The 20,423-nt window shown below is 43.4% G+C and overlaps 1 protein-coding gene across 3 annotated transcripts in view; it reads left to right on the top strand.

Annotated features, from left to right (window-relative positions):
- Positions 1–20,423, top strand: part of LOC144508105 (semaphorin-3D-like) — a 283,772-nt gene that overhangs the window by 191,993 nt on the left and 71,356 nt on the right. For all 3 annotated transcript variants that reach the window (XM_078235999.1, XM_078236000.1, XM_078236001.1), the window contains exons 12-13: positions 15,714–15,936; positions 19,281–19,369. In XM_078235999.1, the coding sequence (XP_078092125.1) occupies positions 15,714–15,936; positions 19,281–19,369 (312 nt within the window). The remainder of the gene's footprint in view (positions 1–15,713; positions 15,937–19,280; positions 19,370–20,423) is intronic.

A 20,423-nucleotide genomic window follows, 5' to 3' on the forward strand; every position in this document is an offset into this window, starting at 1 on the left:
TCAATGAATAACAAAAACACTTGGAAAGTTCTGGTAACAAACATTCCTTGCACTTTACAGAAGGAAAGGTAAAAGAAGGATCAGTGACTTTGAGAGTGTTAGGTGACTGAGTGATGTTGAATGCTAAAGATGGAATGAGAAAAGTGGCAGAAAAAAAAGAGGATTAGTAAGTGGAATGTAGGTGATGGGAAGACGGAGCAGAAACATGCCAGAACTTAATGTTAAATCAGATAATCACTGGAAGTACAGAGCTGTTGTGAAACACAACCAATGTATTATATAGAATATAGAACCAATGTATTGTTTCATAATTAAATATTGGGGTAAACAAAATGACGGTGGTATTTTCCAACAGCGACCACACTTCAAAATAGTTCTTCATATAAGAAATATTTTTCAATGTTTCTGAGACGTGTTCCACATGAATATTTTTTGAGTCTATGTATCTGAGTATCTGTAGATACTCACACATTGGTAGATGTCTGTACTTGTGGAACAACTGAAATCGATAACAGCCTCCAGGTAAAATGTGCTGAAATGTTAAGAGTTGCAGCTGTAAAATTTTACTTTGCTGTTGCCCTGACATTGGATTCAGAGGAAATCGAGAGCTGTAACCATTGGATTATGTTTGTTACATGCCAGTCAGTAACATTGAAGGAGACAGTCTATACTTACAGACAATGAGCACACAGTCTGCAGGATTTAGCTCCAGTCAGAGTGTGACAGGCCATGACCACATCATATGGACCTTATCACAGGCTGGCACTGGTCCAGTTTCCTTCTTTCACTTGATATACGATGGTGCCAAATTTCCTTCCCTTGAGCAGTTTTATATCTACCATATCAGGTCAGAGCGACGGCCACATTCTGCCTAGGGTTCAAAGGATTTGATGTTTCAAGGTAACATAGGCTGATATTATTGCACTCTGTCATTGCCTGTGTTTCGTGTGCATGCAAGTGCAGAATACTTCAATAATAACAAATGTTTGTCTAGTTTTGGATGGAAACACAATTCTGTCTCAGTTTAGTATCTTGCTGGCATTCTAATAATGATTGTAAAAGGAATGTTCTCTCTGCAAGTTTAGCATCAGCATGAAACTGTTGCTAACAGAACTCTGTTTGATATTTCGGGTACATAAACCTAACTGATATGAATTCCCATGTTTCCAGTGTTCTCTTTGTCCTTAAAAAAGGCCAGTGTTCTCTTTGTGAGTTCTCTAAACATTGCAATATTATTTCTAAGGGAGGGGCTGCGACAAGGCAAAGAAGGCTGTCTGAGTTAGGATAACTGGAACTTTAATCACACATAGACCTGATGTTATTAAATGGGGTCACGACTAGAATCTGGACTGAAACGACTCCCTGCAACTAAAACTCAACACAGATGAGGAAACCTTTCAGCTAACATTCCATTGGAACCCATCGATTCTCCTCGCGATTGTGTCCAACTGCCTTATGAATGAATCTGGAATTGTTGGTGCAACCTTTAATAAAAGGAAGTAATGGACCACACCAGACATTAATTATCCATTGCCCTTTCACTTTTGGAAGAAAATCAGGAAAATGTGAAGGATCCACAGAGTAAAGCTAAATGCTGTATTGGCTTTTAGTTCTTGCTGGATTCTTTATTGAGCCTCCCTGTGATGTAACAAACAGTATCACCCTGCCCTGGCAAAACAAAGTGGAAATACCGGGTGATTCCATAAATGAGGCTTTTCAAATTCAATTGCTGGAGGCAGGGAAAGGAAAAAAGTCAGCAGTGCCCTTTACTGAGGAGAAATTTACCATTTGAGAAATGGAACAAAACCATGGATCTGTAACTGGGTTTGTGGGTCTCTGATATTCTGGAAGACACAAACTCTTTAAACCAAAATTTCCTGAGCAAACTCTATTTCCATTTCAAAAAATCAAGAATGTGATTGTCTGTCATGCTATTTGGTGCAATATGGCAGCTCCTGAGCGAATGAGGAAGCAATTATGTCACGTTTACCATACAATCCTATCTCTGATGATAAGATTTCTGTTGTAGACTCAACAGCAGACAGCCTTGACTGGTACTGTCAGAAACAGCACACTTTCTCTCAGAGGTGGACTCACTGATTAGCTCTGATGGGAAGCTGTTCACAGTGGAAATAAATATTGCTGAATTTAGGAACTGCTGTCCCACTGAAAGACCCAGAAATCATTGGGAATCTCAAGCGGGCAGTAAGGGACCAGCCAATAGTGGCTGGTCACTTAGAGAGAGTGATGTGTGGGGCCTGTCCAGCTATGTGGTCGGCATGGGCTTTGTCCTGATCTCAATGACAATGTTGTCTCTGACTCTTGCAGACAATCCCCTCGGCTCCTCCACTTCTGTGATTAACATAATGATCTCCATTGAAAAACATTGAGAGGGTCAGGTTAACCTGATTATAGATAGGGCAGCTTTAACCATGTTCTGTACCAGAATGTTGTAAGGTTACTCTGAAGAAAATAATGATACCTGCTGCTTTGCCATAATTCCAAATCTTGTTCTTTTTGGATCATTTTTGTGCTTTCATATATTTCACACAACCCAGGCTCCAATGTCATCTTCTACTGAGTTTAATTTGACAAAGACATTGGCAGCTGGCCCACATTCTGAACTGCACCCCTTGGACTGTTTCATTGCAAGCTCCTGTCCTCAATTAGGCAGCTGTCCAATACTTGACCTTGCACCTCCCTGCCTCAACACTGCCACCTGTGGTCCCCATTCAGCACTCGCTAAATTCTCCAAAGTATGTTTAATTTTGTTCACCAATGTGGAGAGTAGCTTGCAGCCGGTGGCGTTCCCATGTATCTGCTGCCCTTGTCCCTGAAGGTGATAGCAGTCACAGGTTTGGAGCCTTGGTGAGCTGCTGCAGTTTATCTTGTAGATGGTGCACACTGCTGTCACTGTGTAACAGTAGTGGAGGGAGAGGATGGTTAAGGTGGTGGATGGAGTGCCAATCAAGCGGGCTGCTGTGTCCTGAATGGTATTGAGCTTCCAGAATGTGATTGAAGCTACACTCATCCAGACAAGTGCAGAGCAAAAGCAAAAATGCTGCAGATGCTGGAATCTGAAACAAAAACAGAAAATGCTGGAAAATCTCAGCGGGTCTGACAGCCTCTGTGGGGAGAAATTAGAGCCAATGTTTCGAGTCTGGATGACCCTTTGTCAGAGCTGAGAGCAAAGAGAATCAGCAGAGATTTATACAATGAGGGTGAGAGGGATCGAATGGGACAAAGGGAATGTAAATGAGGATTCAGAAGGTGAGAAGATGCTCGAAGTGTCCATAAGTGATCAGAATGTGTGAATGGTAGAACAGAGGGACAGATAGTATCGGGACTGCCTGAGGAATGTGGCAGCTGCACTGAAGGGGGGGGGGGAGGAGAGCTGGAATGGAGAAGTGGAAAAATGGAAGTGGGAGAGAAGGATGATAAAATGGATGAATGAGATGGAATGAAATAAATGGAAATGGGGTGAAGGTGGAGGAGAGAGTTGATGCTCTGAAGTTGTTGAACTCAATGTTCACTCCGGAAGGCTGCAAAGTGCCCATTCGGAAGATGAGGTGCTGTTCCTCCAGTTTGCGTTGGGGTTCGCTGGAACATTGTAAAAGGCCAAGGACGGACATGTGGACAGGAGAGCAGGGTGGTGTGGTGAAGCGGCAAGTGGCAGGAAGGTCTGGGTCCTGCTTGCGGACGGACCGAAGGTGTTCAGCAAAGCGGCCACCCAGTCAGCGTTTGGTCTCTCCGACGTAGAGTAGACCGCATTGGAAGCAGCGAATGCAATAGACCAGATTGAAGGAGGTGCATGCGAAGCGATGCTTCACCTCGAAAGGGGTGTTTAGGCCCTGGGACGGTGAGCAGGGAGGAGGTAAAGGGGCAGGTGTTGCACCTTCTACGATTGCATGGGACAGTGCTGTGGGCAGGGGGTGAGGTGTTGGGTGTGATGGAGGAGTGGACCAGGGTATCCTGGAGAGAACAGTCCTTGCGGAATGCTGACGTGGGCGTTTGGGGGGGAAGGGGGGTGGTGGTGAGGGGAAGATGTGTTGAGTGGTGACATCATGCTGGAATTGGCGGAAATGGCGGAGGATGATCCTTTGAATGCGGAGACTGGTGGGGTGAAAAGTGAGGACAAGGAGGACCCTGTCCTGGTTCTGGGAGGGAGGAGAGGGAGTGAGTGCAGTGGCCCAGGTGATGGATTGGATACGGTTGAGAGCCCTGTCAGCTACAGTGGGTGGAAAACCATGATTGAGGAAGAAGGAAGACATATCCGCAGTGCTATCTTGGAAAGTGGCATCATCAGAACAGATGCGGTGGAGGGGAAGGAACTGAGAGAAAGGAATGGAGTCCTTACAGGCTGTGGGATGTGAAGAGCTGTAGTCAAAGTAGTTGTGGGAGTCGGGCTTGTAATGGATACTGGTGGACAGTTTGGCACCAGAAATGGAGACAGAGAGGTTAAGGAAGGGAAGAGAAATGTCAGAGATGGACCGTGTGAAGGTGATAGAGGGGTGGATATTGGAAGCAGTTTTTCCAGGTCCAGACAAGAACACGAAGTGGCACCAAAATAGTCATCGATGTCTGATAAAGGAATTGTGGGAGAGGCCAGAGTAGGATTGGAAGTGGAGAATATTCTATTACACTCCTGACTTGTGCTTTGTAGATGGTGAACAGGGCTTGGGGAGTCAGGAGAAGAGTTATTCGCCACAGATTCCCAGCCTCTAACCTGTTCTTGTATTTATTTGGCTAGCTCAGCTGAATTTTTGGTCAGTGGTAACCCCCAGGATGTTGATCTTGGAAATGAATTGTTCAATATTAATGAAGAAAAGAGTCCTGATGGCGAGGACTCACTAACTGGGTGTCATCGTCATCCACTGTCACATGCGATTTGCAGAAAGGACATTGAGGTCAAGGGGAGATGGTTAGATTCTCGCATGTTGGAGATGGTTATTGTCTGGACTTGCGTGGCATGAGTGTTACTTGCCACTTATCAATCCAAGCCTGGTATTGTCCAGGTCTTGCTGCATTTGGATAGGGACTGCTTCAGTATCTGAGGAGTTGCAAATTTTCCTGACCATTGTGCAATCATCAGCGAACATCCTCACTTCACCCCCAGACTGCCACAGGAAATAAAACTCTAGTGTGCCTCACACATGAAGCAAAGCTTAGGATAAAGTTGGGTTAATGACCCTCTGCTGCTGTTGGAGGGTACGGAGATGGCAGAGGTGTGCAACATCCTGTTCTCAACAATCAGCCTCACACTTCTCCAGTCTCTCGCTCCTTCCTTCCCCTAAAAATGGCTAAGATTATAGCTCCTTGAAAGTGGAGTCACAGGTGGACAGAGTGGTGAAGAAGGCATTCGACATTCTTGGTTTCATCGGTCAGAACATTGAATACAGGAGTTGGGACGTCTTGTTGAAGTTGTGCAAGACATTGGTAAGGCCACACTTGGAATATCGTGTGCAATTCTGGTCACCCTATTATAGAAAGGATATTATTAAACTAGAAAGAGTGCAGAAAAGATTTACTAGGATGCTACCGGGACTTGATGGATTGAGTTATAAGGAGAGGCTGAATAGACCGGGACTTTTTTCTGTGGAGCGCAGGAGGCTGAGGGGTGATCTTATAGAGGTCAATAAAATAATGAGGGGCATAGACAAGGTAGATAGTCAATATCTTTTCCCAAAGGTAGGGGAGTCTAAAACTAGAGGGCATAGGTTTAAAGTGAGAGGGGAGAGATACAAAAGTGTCCAGAGGGGCAATTTTTTCACACAGAGGATGGTGTGTCTGGAACAAGCTGCCAGAGGTAGTAGTAGAGGCGGGTACAATTTTATCTTTTAAAAAGCATTTAGATAGTTACATGGGTACGATGGGTATAGAGGGATATGGGCCAAATGTGGACAATTGGGTTTAGCTTAGGGGTTTTAAAAAAAAAAGGTAAGAGCGGCATGGACAAGTTGGGCCGAAGGGCCTGTTTCCATGCTGTAAACCTCTATGACTCTATGACTCTATTAAGCATCGGATCAAGCCCAAAATGGGGCACAATGCTTTATCTTGTCAGCTTGGATCTTGTTTGTCTTTCTTGTGGGGACCTTGAATTGGATTCAGTTGGATTTTGAATTTGGTTTTTGGAGCAAGCAAGGAATGGATTTGGGTTTGCCCGGTCCACTCTGAGCATTGGCTTTGTAACTTTAAGGATGGAGTAAAAAAATAAAAAAATAATGAGATTTGCAGAGAGAAACCCATTGTACCAAGGGGTGCATTATTTCCAAAGACTGGAACCCTTACAACTTCCCTATGAAACCTCTGCTGGTCAGTCACCCCCAACAAAGTGAAAACTAAACAAAATCAGCATACAAATAAAAACAAATTGCAACTGAAAGTTCCTCATTGCCCCTTTCATTTCCTGTGAATTGATAAAGCCCTAGCTTTGCAACCTTCACCCTCAGAAATTAGATATCCTGATTTATGAGATAAAATCGTCTGATCAGAAAGTATTGTGGATCAAGACATTATCTCACTTCCATCATATTATAATTTCTTCATAAAACTCTTGCCTATCTGAAGCTTCTGATGTCTGGTAAAATCCTCAGTAAAAATGGATGTTAGGTACAAAACACAGAAGTTTACCAATATCAATCTCTGCAAGTTTATGTGCCCTGGATGACATGATGGCACGGTGGTTAGCACTGCTGCCTCACAATACCAGAGACCCGGATTTGATTCCTGGCTTGGGTCACTGTCTGTGTGGAGTTTCCACGTTTTCCCCGTGTCTGAATGGGTTTCCTTCAGGTGCTCCGGTTTCCTCCCACAGTCTGAAAGACATGCTGGTTAGGTGCATTGACCATGCTAAATTCTCCCTCAGTGTACCCGAACAGGCGCCAGAGTGTGGTGACTAGGAGACTTTTGCAGTAACTTCATTGCAGTCCTAATGTAAGCCTACTTGTGATACCATAAAAATAAACTTAAAATTTAAAAAATATCCATTGACAGAGCAGGAGAGAGACCACAATGGCTCTGCTGTCTTTAACGTGATCTTTGCTATCAGACATCTTGTATTTCCAGACCCTGACAAGGCTGAACTTGAATTAGGACAATTTTGAGAAGTCACAAGTAAATGTCCCAGGTTGGATCACTGCAGGTCCACTTTACTTGCTCTTCACTACTGGTGAGGCTATTTGGAACCTTTGTTTTACTCTGCTTTCAAACTTACACTCAGCAGAATTTTCACATCACCTGATAAAACTGTGAAATTAACATTTTCCTCAATGTTTTATTACAATCAGTAGATATTCTACCCAGTAAAGATGTCGGCAGCTTTTCACCAGTGTGGGTGGGAAAGGATGAAAATATGGAGCAATGAATTACATCACTGTTACGTTTGAGCAACAGCACATGTTTCACCCGAGTCTGGGGCACTATGTTGTGTTCTCATGAAGTCATCCATCCATCACGCCATGTCTTTCCATTTCCAAAGGACTTTCTTTGCTGGGATTGATTTATTTATGATTGCTATAGTGACCGTAACAAAGCTGTTCATTTTGCTGACTCAGTGACTACAGCATCCGTGTTTAACTTGTGCGAACAATGGGCAGTCAGTAATAGACACCCTTAAAGAATCCCGGGGAATGTGGGAAGGATCGAGGTCAACGACAAATAATACCTTGATGCTCAGCAGAGTAAATTCATGGGGAAGGAAAGTTATAAAAAATTATGAAGTAAAACATGAATTCTTCGAGAAGCATTTCCAAGTGTGCTGTATGTGGTATAGTAATGACGTGGAGATGCCGGCGTTGGACTGGGGTAAACACAGTAAGAAGTTTAACAACACCAGGTTAAAGTCCAACAGGTTTATTTTGTAGCAAAAGCCACACAAGCTTTCGGAGCTCTAAGCCCCTTCTTCAGGTGAGTGGGAATTCTGTTCACAAACAGACCATATAAAGACACAAACTCAATTTACATGAATAATGGTTGGAATGCGAATACTTACAACTAATCAAGTCTTTAAGAAACAAAACAATGTGAGTGTTTTGCGTATCAGGTAGACAACGTTGGCCGAGTTGCAATTCGGCCAACGTTGTCTACCTGATATGCTGCAAGAAAGGATGTCCCGAGGCATGGTACATCGGGGAAACTATGCAGACGCTGCGACAACGGATGAATGAACACCGCTCGACAATCACCAGGCAAGACTGTTCTCTTCCTGTTGGGGAGCACTTCAGCGGTCACGGGCATTCGGCCTCTGATATTCGGGTAAGCGTTCTCCAAGGCGGCCTTCGCGACACACGACAGCGCAGAGTCGCTGAGCAGAAACTGATAGCCAAGTTCCGCACACACAAGGACGGCCTCAACCGGGATATTGGGTTCATGTCACACTATTTGTAACCCCCACAGTTGCGTGGACCTGCAGAGTTTCACTGGCTGTCTTGTCTGGAGACAATACACATCTTTTTAGCCTGTCTTGATGCTCTCTCCACTCACATTGTTTCGTTTCTTAAAGACTTGATTAGTTGTAAGTATTCGCATTCCAACCATTATTCATGTAAATTGAGTTTGTGTCTTTATAAGCTCTGTTTGTGAACAGAATTCCCACTCACCTGAAGAAGGGGCTTAGAGCTCCGAAAGCTTGTGTGGCTTTTGCTACCAAATAAACCTGTTGGACTTTAACCTGGTGTTGTTAAACTTCTTACTGTGTGGTATAGTAATCCAGAACCATGTAGGTTAAAGCAGAATTGATTTGCCCCACATTGCTGTAATCTCAGAGTCAGGTAAGTGGGTAATGTGAGCAGAGGTTTAACTCCAGGTGTCGGCACTGCCTGTTTGTTATTCTTCTGTATTGTTAAAATCAAGGAAGCTGCAATGTGTTGTCCAAGGAATGGATCCAGTTGAATGCTGTATTTATTCCATTCGTTCAAAATACAGATTTTATTTTGGATTTTATCTCACATGTAGGTGCCCTCAAGGGAGTTTTATTTATGTCCTGCGCCACCCAAAGGTGATACTCTCTGTAAGAGGACAGCTCACCCCCACAATTCTCGAGCAGTTAGGGATAGGTGATAAATGATGGCCTAGCTAGCGACACCCACATCCCAGTTTGACTGTTTGTTATTTGTTACAGTAGAAACTTTAGAGGCCATGGATGGTGCCAAGCCTTTTGAGCGTTGTTGGAGCTGCACTCAGCCAGGCAGGTGGAGAGTATCCCATCACACTCCTGATTTGTGCCTTGGACAGGCTTTGGGGGGCTCAGAATTCCGAACTTCTGACCTGCCCTTGTAGCCACAGTATTTATATGGCTGGTCCAGTTCATTTTTTGGTCAATTGTAACCCCGAGGATGTTGAAATTGGAGGATTCAGAAATAGTAATAAAAACATGAAACATAGGAGTAGGAGTAAACTATTCAAACCTTTGAGCCTGCTCCACTATTCATTCTGATCATGGCTGATCAACCAGTCACCTGTTCCTGATTTACCCCCATATCCTTTGATCCCTTTAGCCCCAAGAGCTATATCTAACTCCTTCTTGAAAGCAAACAATGTTTCAGCCTCAACTGCTTTCTGTGGTAGTGAATTTCACCGATTCACCACTCTCTGGCTGAAGAAATTTCTCCTCATCTTAGTCCTAACAAACCAGCCTCCCATCTATTGACTCTGTCTACACTTCCCGCTGCCTCAACAAAGCAGCCAGCATGATCAAGGACCCCACGCACCCCGGACATGCTCTCTTCCACCTTCGGGAAAAAGATACAAAAGTCTGAGGTCACGTACCAATTGGTCTGCTGCTGTCAGACTTCTGAATAGACTTATTTTGCATTAAGCTGATCTTTCTCTACACCCTAGCTATGACTGTAAGACTACATTCTGCGCTCTCTCGTTTCCTTCTCTATGAAAGGTATGTTTTGTCTGTATTGTGTGCAAGAAACAATACTTTTCACTATGTTAATACATATGATAACAATAAATCAAATCAAATCAAATCAAAATGTCATTGAATGTCAAGGGGAGATTGTTGGATTCTCCCTTGTTGGTCATTGCCTGGCATCCACGAATGTTATTTGCCAATTATCACCAAAGCCAGGTTATTGTCCAGGTTTTGCTGCTGATGGACACGGATTGCTTCAGTTTCTGAAGAGTTGTAAATGATGTTGAACATTGTCCCCATTTAGCACCGGTCGTGCCGTGTAATACCATGGAGGTTATGCTCAGTGTGAATCTGGGACTTTATTACTATAGGCACTGTGAGGCCGTCACTTCTACCGATACTGTCATAGACTGGTGAGGGTGACGTCAAGAAGGTTTTTCTCCCTTGTTGGGTGTCTCTCCAATTCCCGCAGGCCCAGTCTTGACAGATGTGATCTTCAGGACTTGTTCAGCTGGGTCCAGAAGAGGTTTGTCAGAGAGTTAGGCTGAAGGGGTTATAAGCTTCTGTCAGTTGAAAATATTCCATATAATGCGATGGAAATTGCAAATAAGGGGTGAAAATATTTTTAAAATTCCTGGCTAATGGCATTTACAGCATTTAGCTGCTATTATGAGAAGCATTCTGTGGGTATAACCAATTGTGATTTCAGAGGGAGAGAGAGTAACAAATTGATCAGCAATTTATTCCTGAAAGCACCAGATTTATTGAAATGAATTAAAAGGGTGGCTAGGGAGGGAATAGGTCCCCTTAAAGATCAACATGGCCGTCTGTGTGTGGAGCCACAGGAGATGTGTGAGAATTTTAATGAATATTTCTCCTCGGTGTTTATTGTGAAGAAGATCATGGGTGCTAAAGAAATAAGGGAAACAAGTGGTGATGTCTTGGGCCACATGCATATTACTAGGGAAGAGACATCTGCAGCCTTAAAGCACATTGAGGTGGATTAATCCTCTGGGCCTGACCATGTGCATCCTTGGATCTTGTGGGAAGCTTGGGAAGAAATTACAGAGGCCCTTTCAGAGATATTTGCTTCATCTCTTTCCACTGGTGAAGTTCCGGAAGACTGGAAGACTGCCTAATGTTGTTCCATTGTTTCAGAAGGGTAGCAAAGACAAGCCAGGGAATTATAGGCCGGTGAGCCTGACATCAGTGGTGGGTAAGTTACTGGAGGGGATTCTGAGGGACAGGATCTACCAACATTTGGATAGCCAAGGTCTGATTATTGCTCGTCAGCACGGCTTTGTGCATGGGAAGTCATGTCTGATGAATTTTTTAGAGTTTTTCAAAGAGGTAACCAAGAGGATGAATGAGGGTAGAGCAGTAGATGTTGTTTATATGGACTTTCGCAAGGCCAGTGGGCCAAGGATTGGCAAATGGATTTCAATACAGATAATTGTGAGTGATTGCATTTTGGAAAGTCAAACCAGGGTAGGATTTATACAGTGAATGATGGGGCCCTGGGGAATGTTGAGGAACAGAAGGACCTGTGAGTACAAGTACATAGTTCGTTGAAAGTAGCGTCACAGGTAGACAGGGTGGTGATGAAGCCGGTTAGAACACTGGCCTTCATCAGTCAGGACATTGAGTAAAGGAGTTGGGATTATGTTACGTTTGTATAAGTCGTTGGTGAGGCCGCACTTGGAGTATTGTGTACAGTTTTGGTCACCCTGTTATCGAGAAAGACATTGATAAACTGGAAAGAGTGCAGCGAAGATTTACAAGGATGTTGCCAGGATCAGTGGGCCTGAGTTATAGGGAGAGGTTGGCCAGGCTGGGGCTTTATTCCTTGGAACGTAGGAGAATGAGGGGTGACCTTATTGAGATTCATAAAATCATGAGGGGCATCGATAGGACGAACGCACATAATCTTCTTCCCAGGGAAGGGGAATTTGAAAACTAGAGGGCGTGGGTTTAAGATGAGAGGAGAAAGGTTTAAAAGGGATCTGAAGGGTAACTTCTTCACACAGAGGGTGGTGTGTATATGGAATGAGCTGCCTGAGAAAGTGGTTGAGGCAGGTACAATAGCAACATTTAAAAAGCATTTGGATAAGAATATGGATGGGAAAGGATTGAGGGATATGGACCAAAACGTGGGCAATTGGGACTAGCTGGGAGAGCAGCATGGTCAGCATGGACTAGTTGGACAGAAGGGCCTGTCTCAATACAGGGCCTGTATTGTTCTATGACTCTATGAATCTATAACTTGTTCTCCAAACAGAGATCGAACTTTTCCAGTCCTGTCAGCCATGGGACCGGAAATTCACGCCCAAAGCTTTCGCTGCTCCATCAAATTTTCCATCCTGCCACGATGATTACCAAAATATGACAGACCAGAATATCCTCGCCAGAAACTTTCTCACAAATCTCAAAACAGCCACTTAAACCTGCAGATAGAGAGCGGGAGTGTGCGGGGGTGGAGGAGGAGGAGGAACAACTAAACATATGGATTAGGAGCTGGAGGAGGCCATTTGGCCCCTCGAGCCTGCTCTGCCGTTCAGTAAGATCATGGCTGATCTATTTGTGGCCTCAACTGCACTTTCCACCTACGCCTGATAACCTTTCACTCTCATGTTAGTCATGAATCTATCTATCTCTGCATTAAGAATATTAATTGACCAATCCCCCACCACCCTCTGGGGAAATGAGTTCCAAAGATCCAAAACCCTTTCTGATCTCCACATTTAATAGGAAACCCCTTAATTTTAAACTGTGTCTCTGAGTTCTGGTCTCTCCCTTGAGGGGGAAACATCCTTTCAGCATCCACCCTGTCAACACCCCTCAGAATCTTCTATGTTTCAATAAGATCACCTCTCAATCTTTTAAACTCCAATGGACACAGGCCCAACCTGTCCAACGTTTTCACATAAATTAACCCCCGCCCCATCCCAGGTACCAATCAAGTTAATCTGCCTTGAACATGTTTATATCCTTTCTTAAATAAAGAGACCAAAGCTGGACATAGCACTCTAGACGTGGTCTCACCAATGCTCTGTACAACTGCAGCATAAGAAATAAACAATAAGTTCCAAATGGTGCCAAACAAAGCACTCTGGGGGCAAAAGGGATTTATTGGCCAAATAATTTTGTGTTTTTAAAGTGCAGATGTAGAGAGATTTTGTGATCTGTCTGAGCACTAGAGGGAGTGATAGCACTTGGATTTTGGAAGGCTATTTCTGTTGAATTGGGCTTTGTTTCAGAGCTATTGGAAATATTGATAATCCTATGGGCATTCGGGTGAGATTAACTTTACTTTTGGGCCTCTCTTCAGCAAAATGTAAACTTAATGAAACGAGAAGCCCTTTTCCTCCCCAATTCTGTTGCTAGTTTACACAGGTCATTACTGAACTCTGTTATTGTGTGTGAAATGATGTGGAGATGCCGGCGTTGGACTGGGGTAAACACAGTAAGAAGTCTCACAACACCAGGTTAAAGTCCAATAGGTTTATTTGGTAGCAAATCTGAAAGCTTATGGTACTTGCTACCAAATAAACCTGTTGGACTTTAACCTGGTGTTGTGAGACTTCTTATTGTGTGTGAAACCCAGGGAATTGCCACGGTTTCAATTTCTAGATTAGCATAATCTTATGAAACTCATTCAGCAGTTTGAGGTTGTGAAGGGATATATTAGTTAACCCCTCACTGTACTGAGGGTTGTCCCCCTGGCTTGATGGTCATGGTAAAGTGAGGGTTATGCCTGGCCAGGAGGTTACAGATTGTGGTTGAATACAATTCTGCTGCTTTTAATGGCACACAGCACCCCATAGTGCCAAGTTTTGTGCAGTGCAAACTGTTTGAAGTCTATCCCATTTCGTATGGTGGCAGTGCCAACCAACACAATGGAGGAAGCCCTCAATGTGAAGCCGGAACTTTGTCTCTCCAAGGACTGTGTGGTAGTCACTCTTACCGATCCTGTTATAGACAGATCTATCTGCAGCAGCTAGATCGGTGAGAATGAGATCAAGTAGGTTCTTTTCCCTCTTATTGGTCCATTCACTCCCTAAGTAGGCCCAATTTGACAGAAATTGTCCAGTTTGATTAGTATGCTGTCATTGAGTCGCTCTGGGTGATGGAGACTGAAGGTTGATGCCAGTTCCATTCAGTTCCAATCACTCAGATTCATGCTATGAATCACATGATACTATCAGTGGAGATTATCTAAGTTTATGCTCATTTATTGCTGAAAAACTATTATTAATAAAAGTTATTAATGTTCTGATTTACACATTCTTCTTAAGTCGAGACAAAAAGGGACTGAGTTTGCATTGATAGTGGGGCAACATTTGAAACTAGCTTCTTAAAACCATCCAGCTTGCTGCCTCTCTTCCCTCCTTCAATGATCTCTGTATAACTAAACATTTGGACTGTACTCCCATCACCTTCTCTGTCTACTGCCCCTCTTGGAACTATTGGATGTGGAATCATCCAATAGTGGCCGTGTATAAAATGATGAAGGGGATAGATAGAGTGAACGTTCAAAGACTATTTCCTCGGGTGGATGGAGCTATTACAAGGGGGCATAACTATAGGGTTCGTGGTGGGAGATACAGGACGGATATCAGAGGTAGGTTCTTTACGCAGAGAGTGGTTGGGGTGTGGAATGGACTGCCTGCAGTGATAGTGGAGTCAGACACTTTAGAAACATTTAAGCGGTTATTGGATAGGCACATGGAGCACACCAGGATGATAGGGAGTGGGATAGCTTGATCTTGGTTTCAGATAAAGCTCGGCACAACATCGTGGGCCGAAGGGCCTGTTCTGTGCTGTACTGTTCTATGTTCTATGTTATACAGGCAAACCCCTGATTCCCTGAAACACCCGGCCAAAGTGTGAGATTCCAAATCAGAATGTGAACACCGATACTGTTAATGTGTTCACATTGAGCAGTTATGTATGTGTTGTTGGTGAGGGCTGTGCTTTGACTGACACCAGAGTGTGTTGAATAAGATAGACTAACTCTGTCATTCTTAATAAAAGTAAAACCCACTTCATAGAAATTGAATTTTATCAGAACATTGCCAAAGTATCTCCACATGTTATAATGTGTCAGTAAGTATAAAATCAAGGTTTAAATGTATTGTACATTTGTATTTCTTTCAATCTCTTAATAACCGTGCCAAATATACTTTCTGATTCTGAAATTTGTATTTTTACTTTTTTTCATATTAAAAAAATATTTTGTTTCTTTAATGGATTTTCCCTTAACCAACCATCCTGGGATGAAGCAGTCACTAGGGGAGGATATTGAAGCACTGTCAAAGAGATGGATGTTGAAGTGTTTGTAGCAGGAGGATTAGGCCGTGAATATCAGATATTCACTAACATATTGAATTTAGAAGAAGCCTTTACCCACAGTGGTGAGAATGAGGAAGTCACAACCAGGAGGAGTAGTTGAGGTGAATAGCAGATACCTTTCAAGGAAAGCTAGATAGCATCTTAAAAGAGGAAGAGATAAAAAGATAGACAAGGAGGATGGGAGGAAGCTTGATGTAGAATGGGCATGGATCAGTTGGACGGAATGTCCTGTTTCTGTGCTGTATTTCTATTTAATGCTGTGAAAGGAGGGGTTTATGGAGAGTTCCAGAGAGCACAAAGTACAGTGTTTGATGGATCTCACCTGATAAAGCAAAGGGCCGAGGGAACAGGAGAAAATTGCACTATTAATCAAATAATAATCGTCTGCTGTGCTGGTAGTTCTTGAATAAAACTCCATTTTTTTTGGATTTTGCTTTGTTTAAAACATTTGCTCAAAATTTCCATTTCACGTGTTTTTTAAAAATCTTTTTTCTCCACACAGTGTCCCAGTAAAACCTATGATCCTTTGATAAAGTCTACCAAGGATTTTCCAGATGAAGTGATCAGTTTTATACGCTATCACCCAGTAATGTACAAGGCTGTGTACCCAATGAGAGCAAAGCCAGTGTTTACCAGGATTAATGTGGATTACCAGCTGACACAGATTGTGGTGGACCATGTGGTCGCAGAGGACGGGCAGTATGACGTCATGTTTCTCGGGACAGGTAACTGAAATGTTTACTGAGTGAAAATATCTTTACTGGATTTGAATGAATTTTCCCTGAAGTGCACCACTGCCCAAGTAAACACTGAGACATTCCATTCCATGATGTGGAGATGCCGGCGTTGGACTGGGGTAAATACAGTAAGAGTTTTAACAACACCAGGTTAAAGTCCAACAGGTTTATTTGGTAGCAAATACCATCCGCTTTCGGAGCGCTGCTCCTTCATCAGATGGAGTGGAAATCTGCTCTCAAACAGGACAAACAAACAGGACGGACAAACAGTTCCGCACACATGAGGGCGGCCCGGTTTAAACTAAAATCGGAGAATTTCGAAGCTGTATGGCGACATGTTCCCTTTGTCCTGCAGGTGGAGCTCTTTCCCAGTCTATCATTACTTTCTCTTCATTTTGTCTATTTCCTTCTTCCCTTTTCTTCTCTTTGTTCATCTCAGCCTCGTTTTCTCTCTTTCTTTTCACATCTGTCAATGAAATTTAAACACCAGAAACATTATCCTTTGCGACAATAATGTAGCATCTTTCAGATGACACATCTGCCTTTTCAGATGGATGTCAAAGATCCCATAGCGCTCCTTCGAAGAAGAGCAGTGAAATTCTCCCTGGTGTCTTGGTCAATATTTATCCCTCAGTCAGCGTCACACAAATAGATTACCCGGGCGTGATCACATTGCCGTCTGTAGGAGCTTGCTGTGTTCATATTTGCTGCCACGTTTCCTACATTACTAACACAGCTGAGAGACAGGATCTACAGGCATTTAGAGAGGCGAGGATTTATTATGGACAGCGAGGCTTTGTGAGTGGAAAATCACAAATTTGCTTTGAGTTTTTTGAAGGGGTAACAAAGAAGGTTATCAAGAGGTAATCAAAAAGGTAGATGAGGACAGTGCAGTCGACGTTGTCGACATGGACTTTAGCAAGGCCTTTGACAAGGTACCGCATGGTAGGTTGGTGCATAAGGTTAAATCTCATAGGATCCAGGGTAAGGTAGCCAATTGTATACAAAATTGGCTTGATGACAGAAGACAGAGTGTGGTTGTAGAGGATTGTTTTTCAAACAGGAGGCCTGTGACCAGTGGTGTGCCTCAGGGATCGGTACTGGGTCCATTGTTATTTGAGATTTATATCAAATGATTTGGCTGTGAATTTAGGAGGCATGGTTAGTAAGTTTGCAGATGACACCAAGATTGGTGGCACAGTGGAGAGTGAAGAAGGTTACCTAGGATTATAACGGGATCTTGATCCATCAGTGGGCCGAAGAATGGCAGATGGAGTTTAATTTAGATAAATGCGAGGTGATGCATTTTGGTAGATCGAACCAGGGCAGGACTTACTCAGTTAAAGGTCAGGGCATTCGGGAGAGTTACAGAACAAAGAGATCTAGGGGTATAGGTTCATAGCCGGGGTCAGGTCACATAGAAGTCGAGCTGTCTGGGAGGAGTCAGGGTCAGCAGAGTGTTGGGATGGGGATTCATGGTGTTGGTGGGTGGGTTGAAGTGCCTTTTCTTTATTGTATGCCTCTATGGGGCAAAATTTCCCATTTCACCTGCCACAGAATCATAGCGGGCGAGGGGCAGACCATAGAAAGGTCCGTTGACCTCGGGTGGGATTCGGGGTGAGCGTGGAGTCAAAGGTGGACAGGGTGGTGAAGAAGGCATTCAGCATGCTTGGTTTCATTGGTCAGAACATTGACTACAGGAGTTGGGATGTCTCATTGAAGTTGTACAAGACATTGGTCAGACCACACTTGGAATACTGTGTATAGTTCTGGCCACCCTATTTTAGAAAGGGTACTGTTAAACTAGAAAGGGTGCAGAAAATATTTCCTAGGATGCTACTGAAGCTCGATGGTTTGAGTTATAAGGAGAGGCTGGTTAGACTGGGACTTTTTCTCTGGAGCATAGGAGGCTAAGATGTGATCTTGTAGAGGTCTATAAAATAATGAGGGGCATGGATGAAGTAGATGGTCAACATCTTTTCCCAAAGGTTGGGGAGTCTAAACCTAGAGGGCATAGGTTTAAGGCAAGAGGAGAGAGACACAAAAGGGTCCAGAGGGACAATTATTTCGCACAGAGGGTGGTGAGTATCTGGAACAAGCTGCCAGAGGTAGTAGTAGAGGCGGGTACAATTCTGTCCTTTAAAAAGCATTTAGACAGTTACATGGGTAAGATGGGTATAGAGAGATATGGGCCAAATGCGGGCAATTGGGACTAGCTTAGTGGTAAAAACTGGGCGGCATGGACAAGTTGGGCCGAAGGGCCTGTTTCCATGCTGTAAACCTCTATGACTCTATTACAACATTGAGTACATTTCAACAGTACTGCATTGGCTGTAAAACACTTTGAGATGTCCAGCTGTCACGAAAAACACCTCTCTGAGTCTGACTGTAAGTCAAAATCTTAGCACTGCAGAGGAATTGACCACCAGTGCATCTACAACATGTTTACATCACTCTCCAGAGATGTTCTGAGCTGAACTAAATCATGCCAACTGAACGAGTAATGTTCTAAGGCCAGGATTCTCCAATGAGAATGGAAAATTTGGGATGAGTCAAATCTAAATTCACTGCAGCGGGACTGGAGAATCCCAGCCGTGGGCAAGGTCAGAAAATTCTGGCCCAAGAATCCAAGTGGAAATCTTTCAAGAACAAACATAGTTTAATTGTGACGATAGATATGCCAGGGTTTATAAAGTGTCTCAAGTACTCGTGAAAGATATAGTAGAATCCATTTACAGTGTGGTGAAGAGTTTCTCTCTGAGAGGTTGACCAATTCAGTTAAAGAAAGATTATAGCCAGAACTGTCCGACTGTTCACACCAGTAGATCTCACTCACCTGAGGAAGGAGCAGCGCTCTGAAAGCTCGAGATTCCAAATAAACCTGTTGGATTTTAACCTCGTGTTGTGAGTCTTCTTACTGTACCTGCTCCAGTCCAATGCTGGAATCTCCACATCCTAGTTTCACCCGCCAGTGGAAACAACCTCCCTTATCTATTCCTTTTGTAATTTTATATGTTTCTATAAGATCTCCCCTCATTCTTCGAAATTACAATGGGTATAGTCCCGGTCTACTCAGTCTCTCCTTATCAGCCAACCCTCTCAGCTCTGGAATCAACCTAGTGAATCTCCTCTGCACCCCCTCCAGTGCCAGTGTATCCTTTCTCAAATAAGGAGACCTTATTTACCTGTTTTCAATGAAATGATGGGTCAGGTGACACAGAATTAAAACTGAGCCAGAGTTATTAACCAGAGCCAATTACTTGTTGCTTTACTTTCTAGGTGAAAGGTTCTTTCAATCTTGATTTTTAAAATGTTATATATATTCCCCTCAGACATTGGCACAGTTTTAAAGGTGGTGAGTGTCACAAAGGAGAATTTGATCACTGAAGAGGTCGTACTTGAGGAGCTCCAAGTGTTTAAGGTAAGGAAACTGTTCTGAAAGTCATTGGCCGGAATTCAACAAATCATTTCTTTGCCATCTTTTTAATGAGGTTTTCATACTTTTACTTTGGTGTATATTTGTTCTGTTGACCTGAATGGTGCCATCCTGGGTTTAGTACAAGAGATAAATCTTCTGAGTTTGTGGATCTAGCTTTATTTCAAAATAAGGTGGGTTACAGCATAACTCCGGAATAAACTCCCAAACAGATTCTGGAGTGGAGAGTTCTTAAAATCCACAGTGAAGCCTTCTTGCTTCACTGTGAAATCTCATTTCAAAAGGATCGAGAATGGATCGAGTGATCCATTGAATCATTTGGAAATGTTTCAAACTTTTCCAAAGCCTTTTAAAACTTTCAAAATGTAATGGCAGGGTACAGGGTGCTAGAAATCATAGAAACCCTACAGTACAGAAAGAGACCATTTGGCCCATCGAGTCTGCACCGACCACAATCCCACCCAGGCCCTACGCCCATATCCCTCCACATTTTACCCGCTAATCCCTCTAATCTACACATCCCAGGACACTAAGGGGCAATTTGAGCATGGCCAATCAACCTAACCCGCACATCTTTGGACTGTGGGAGGAAACCGGAGCACCCGGAGGAAACCCACGCAGACACGAGGAGAATGTGCAAACTCCACACAGACAGTGACCTAAGCCGGGAATCGAACCCGGGTCCCTGGAGCTGTGAAGCAGCAGTGCTAACCACTGTGCTACCGTGCCGCCGTGCTGTACATGCCAGTAAGCAGAATTGTTCTCAGATCAGCAGTTAAACAATTCAACTGCTGAAAACAGTAGCTTCAGTATAACTCCAGTCTCTGATTCCTACGGCAGTGATGTGATAATAACCTGGTAGACAAATGTGCGTTGGAAAGACTTGTCACTCATTGTCATTATCTTTCTCGAACTGGCTTGTTGCTTGTGATGGAGCCAGCCTCTGTTGATCAAAGATTCAAAAAATTTTAATTAAAAAATTAACTTACAAGCCGGCAAATCAGGTTTTAGATTTAGCAAAACATTTACAGACAAATTT

The sequence above is a fragment of the Mustelus asterias genome, chromosome 19 (genome assembly GCF_964213995.1).
Source record: "Mustelus asterias chromosome 19, sMusAst1.hap1.1, whole genome shotgun sequence".
Taxonomy (NCBI): Eukaryota; Metazoa; Chordata; class Chondrichthyes; order Carcharhiniformes; family Triakidae; genus Mustelus; species Mustelus asterias.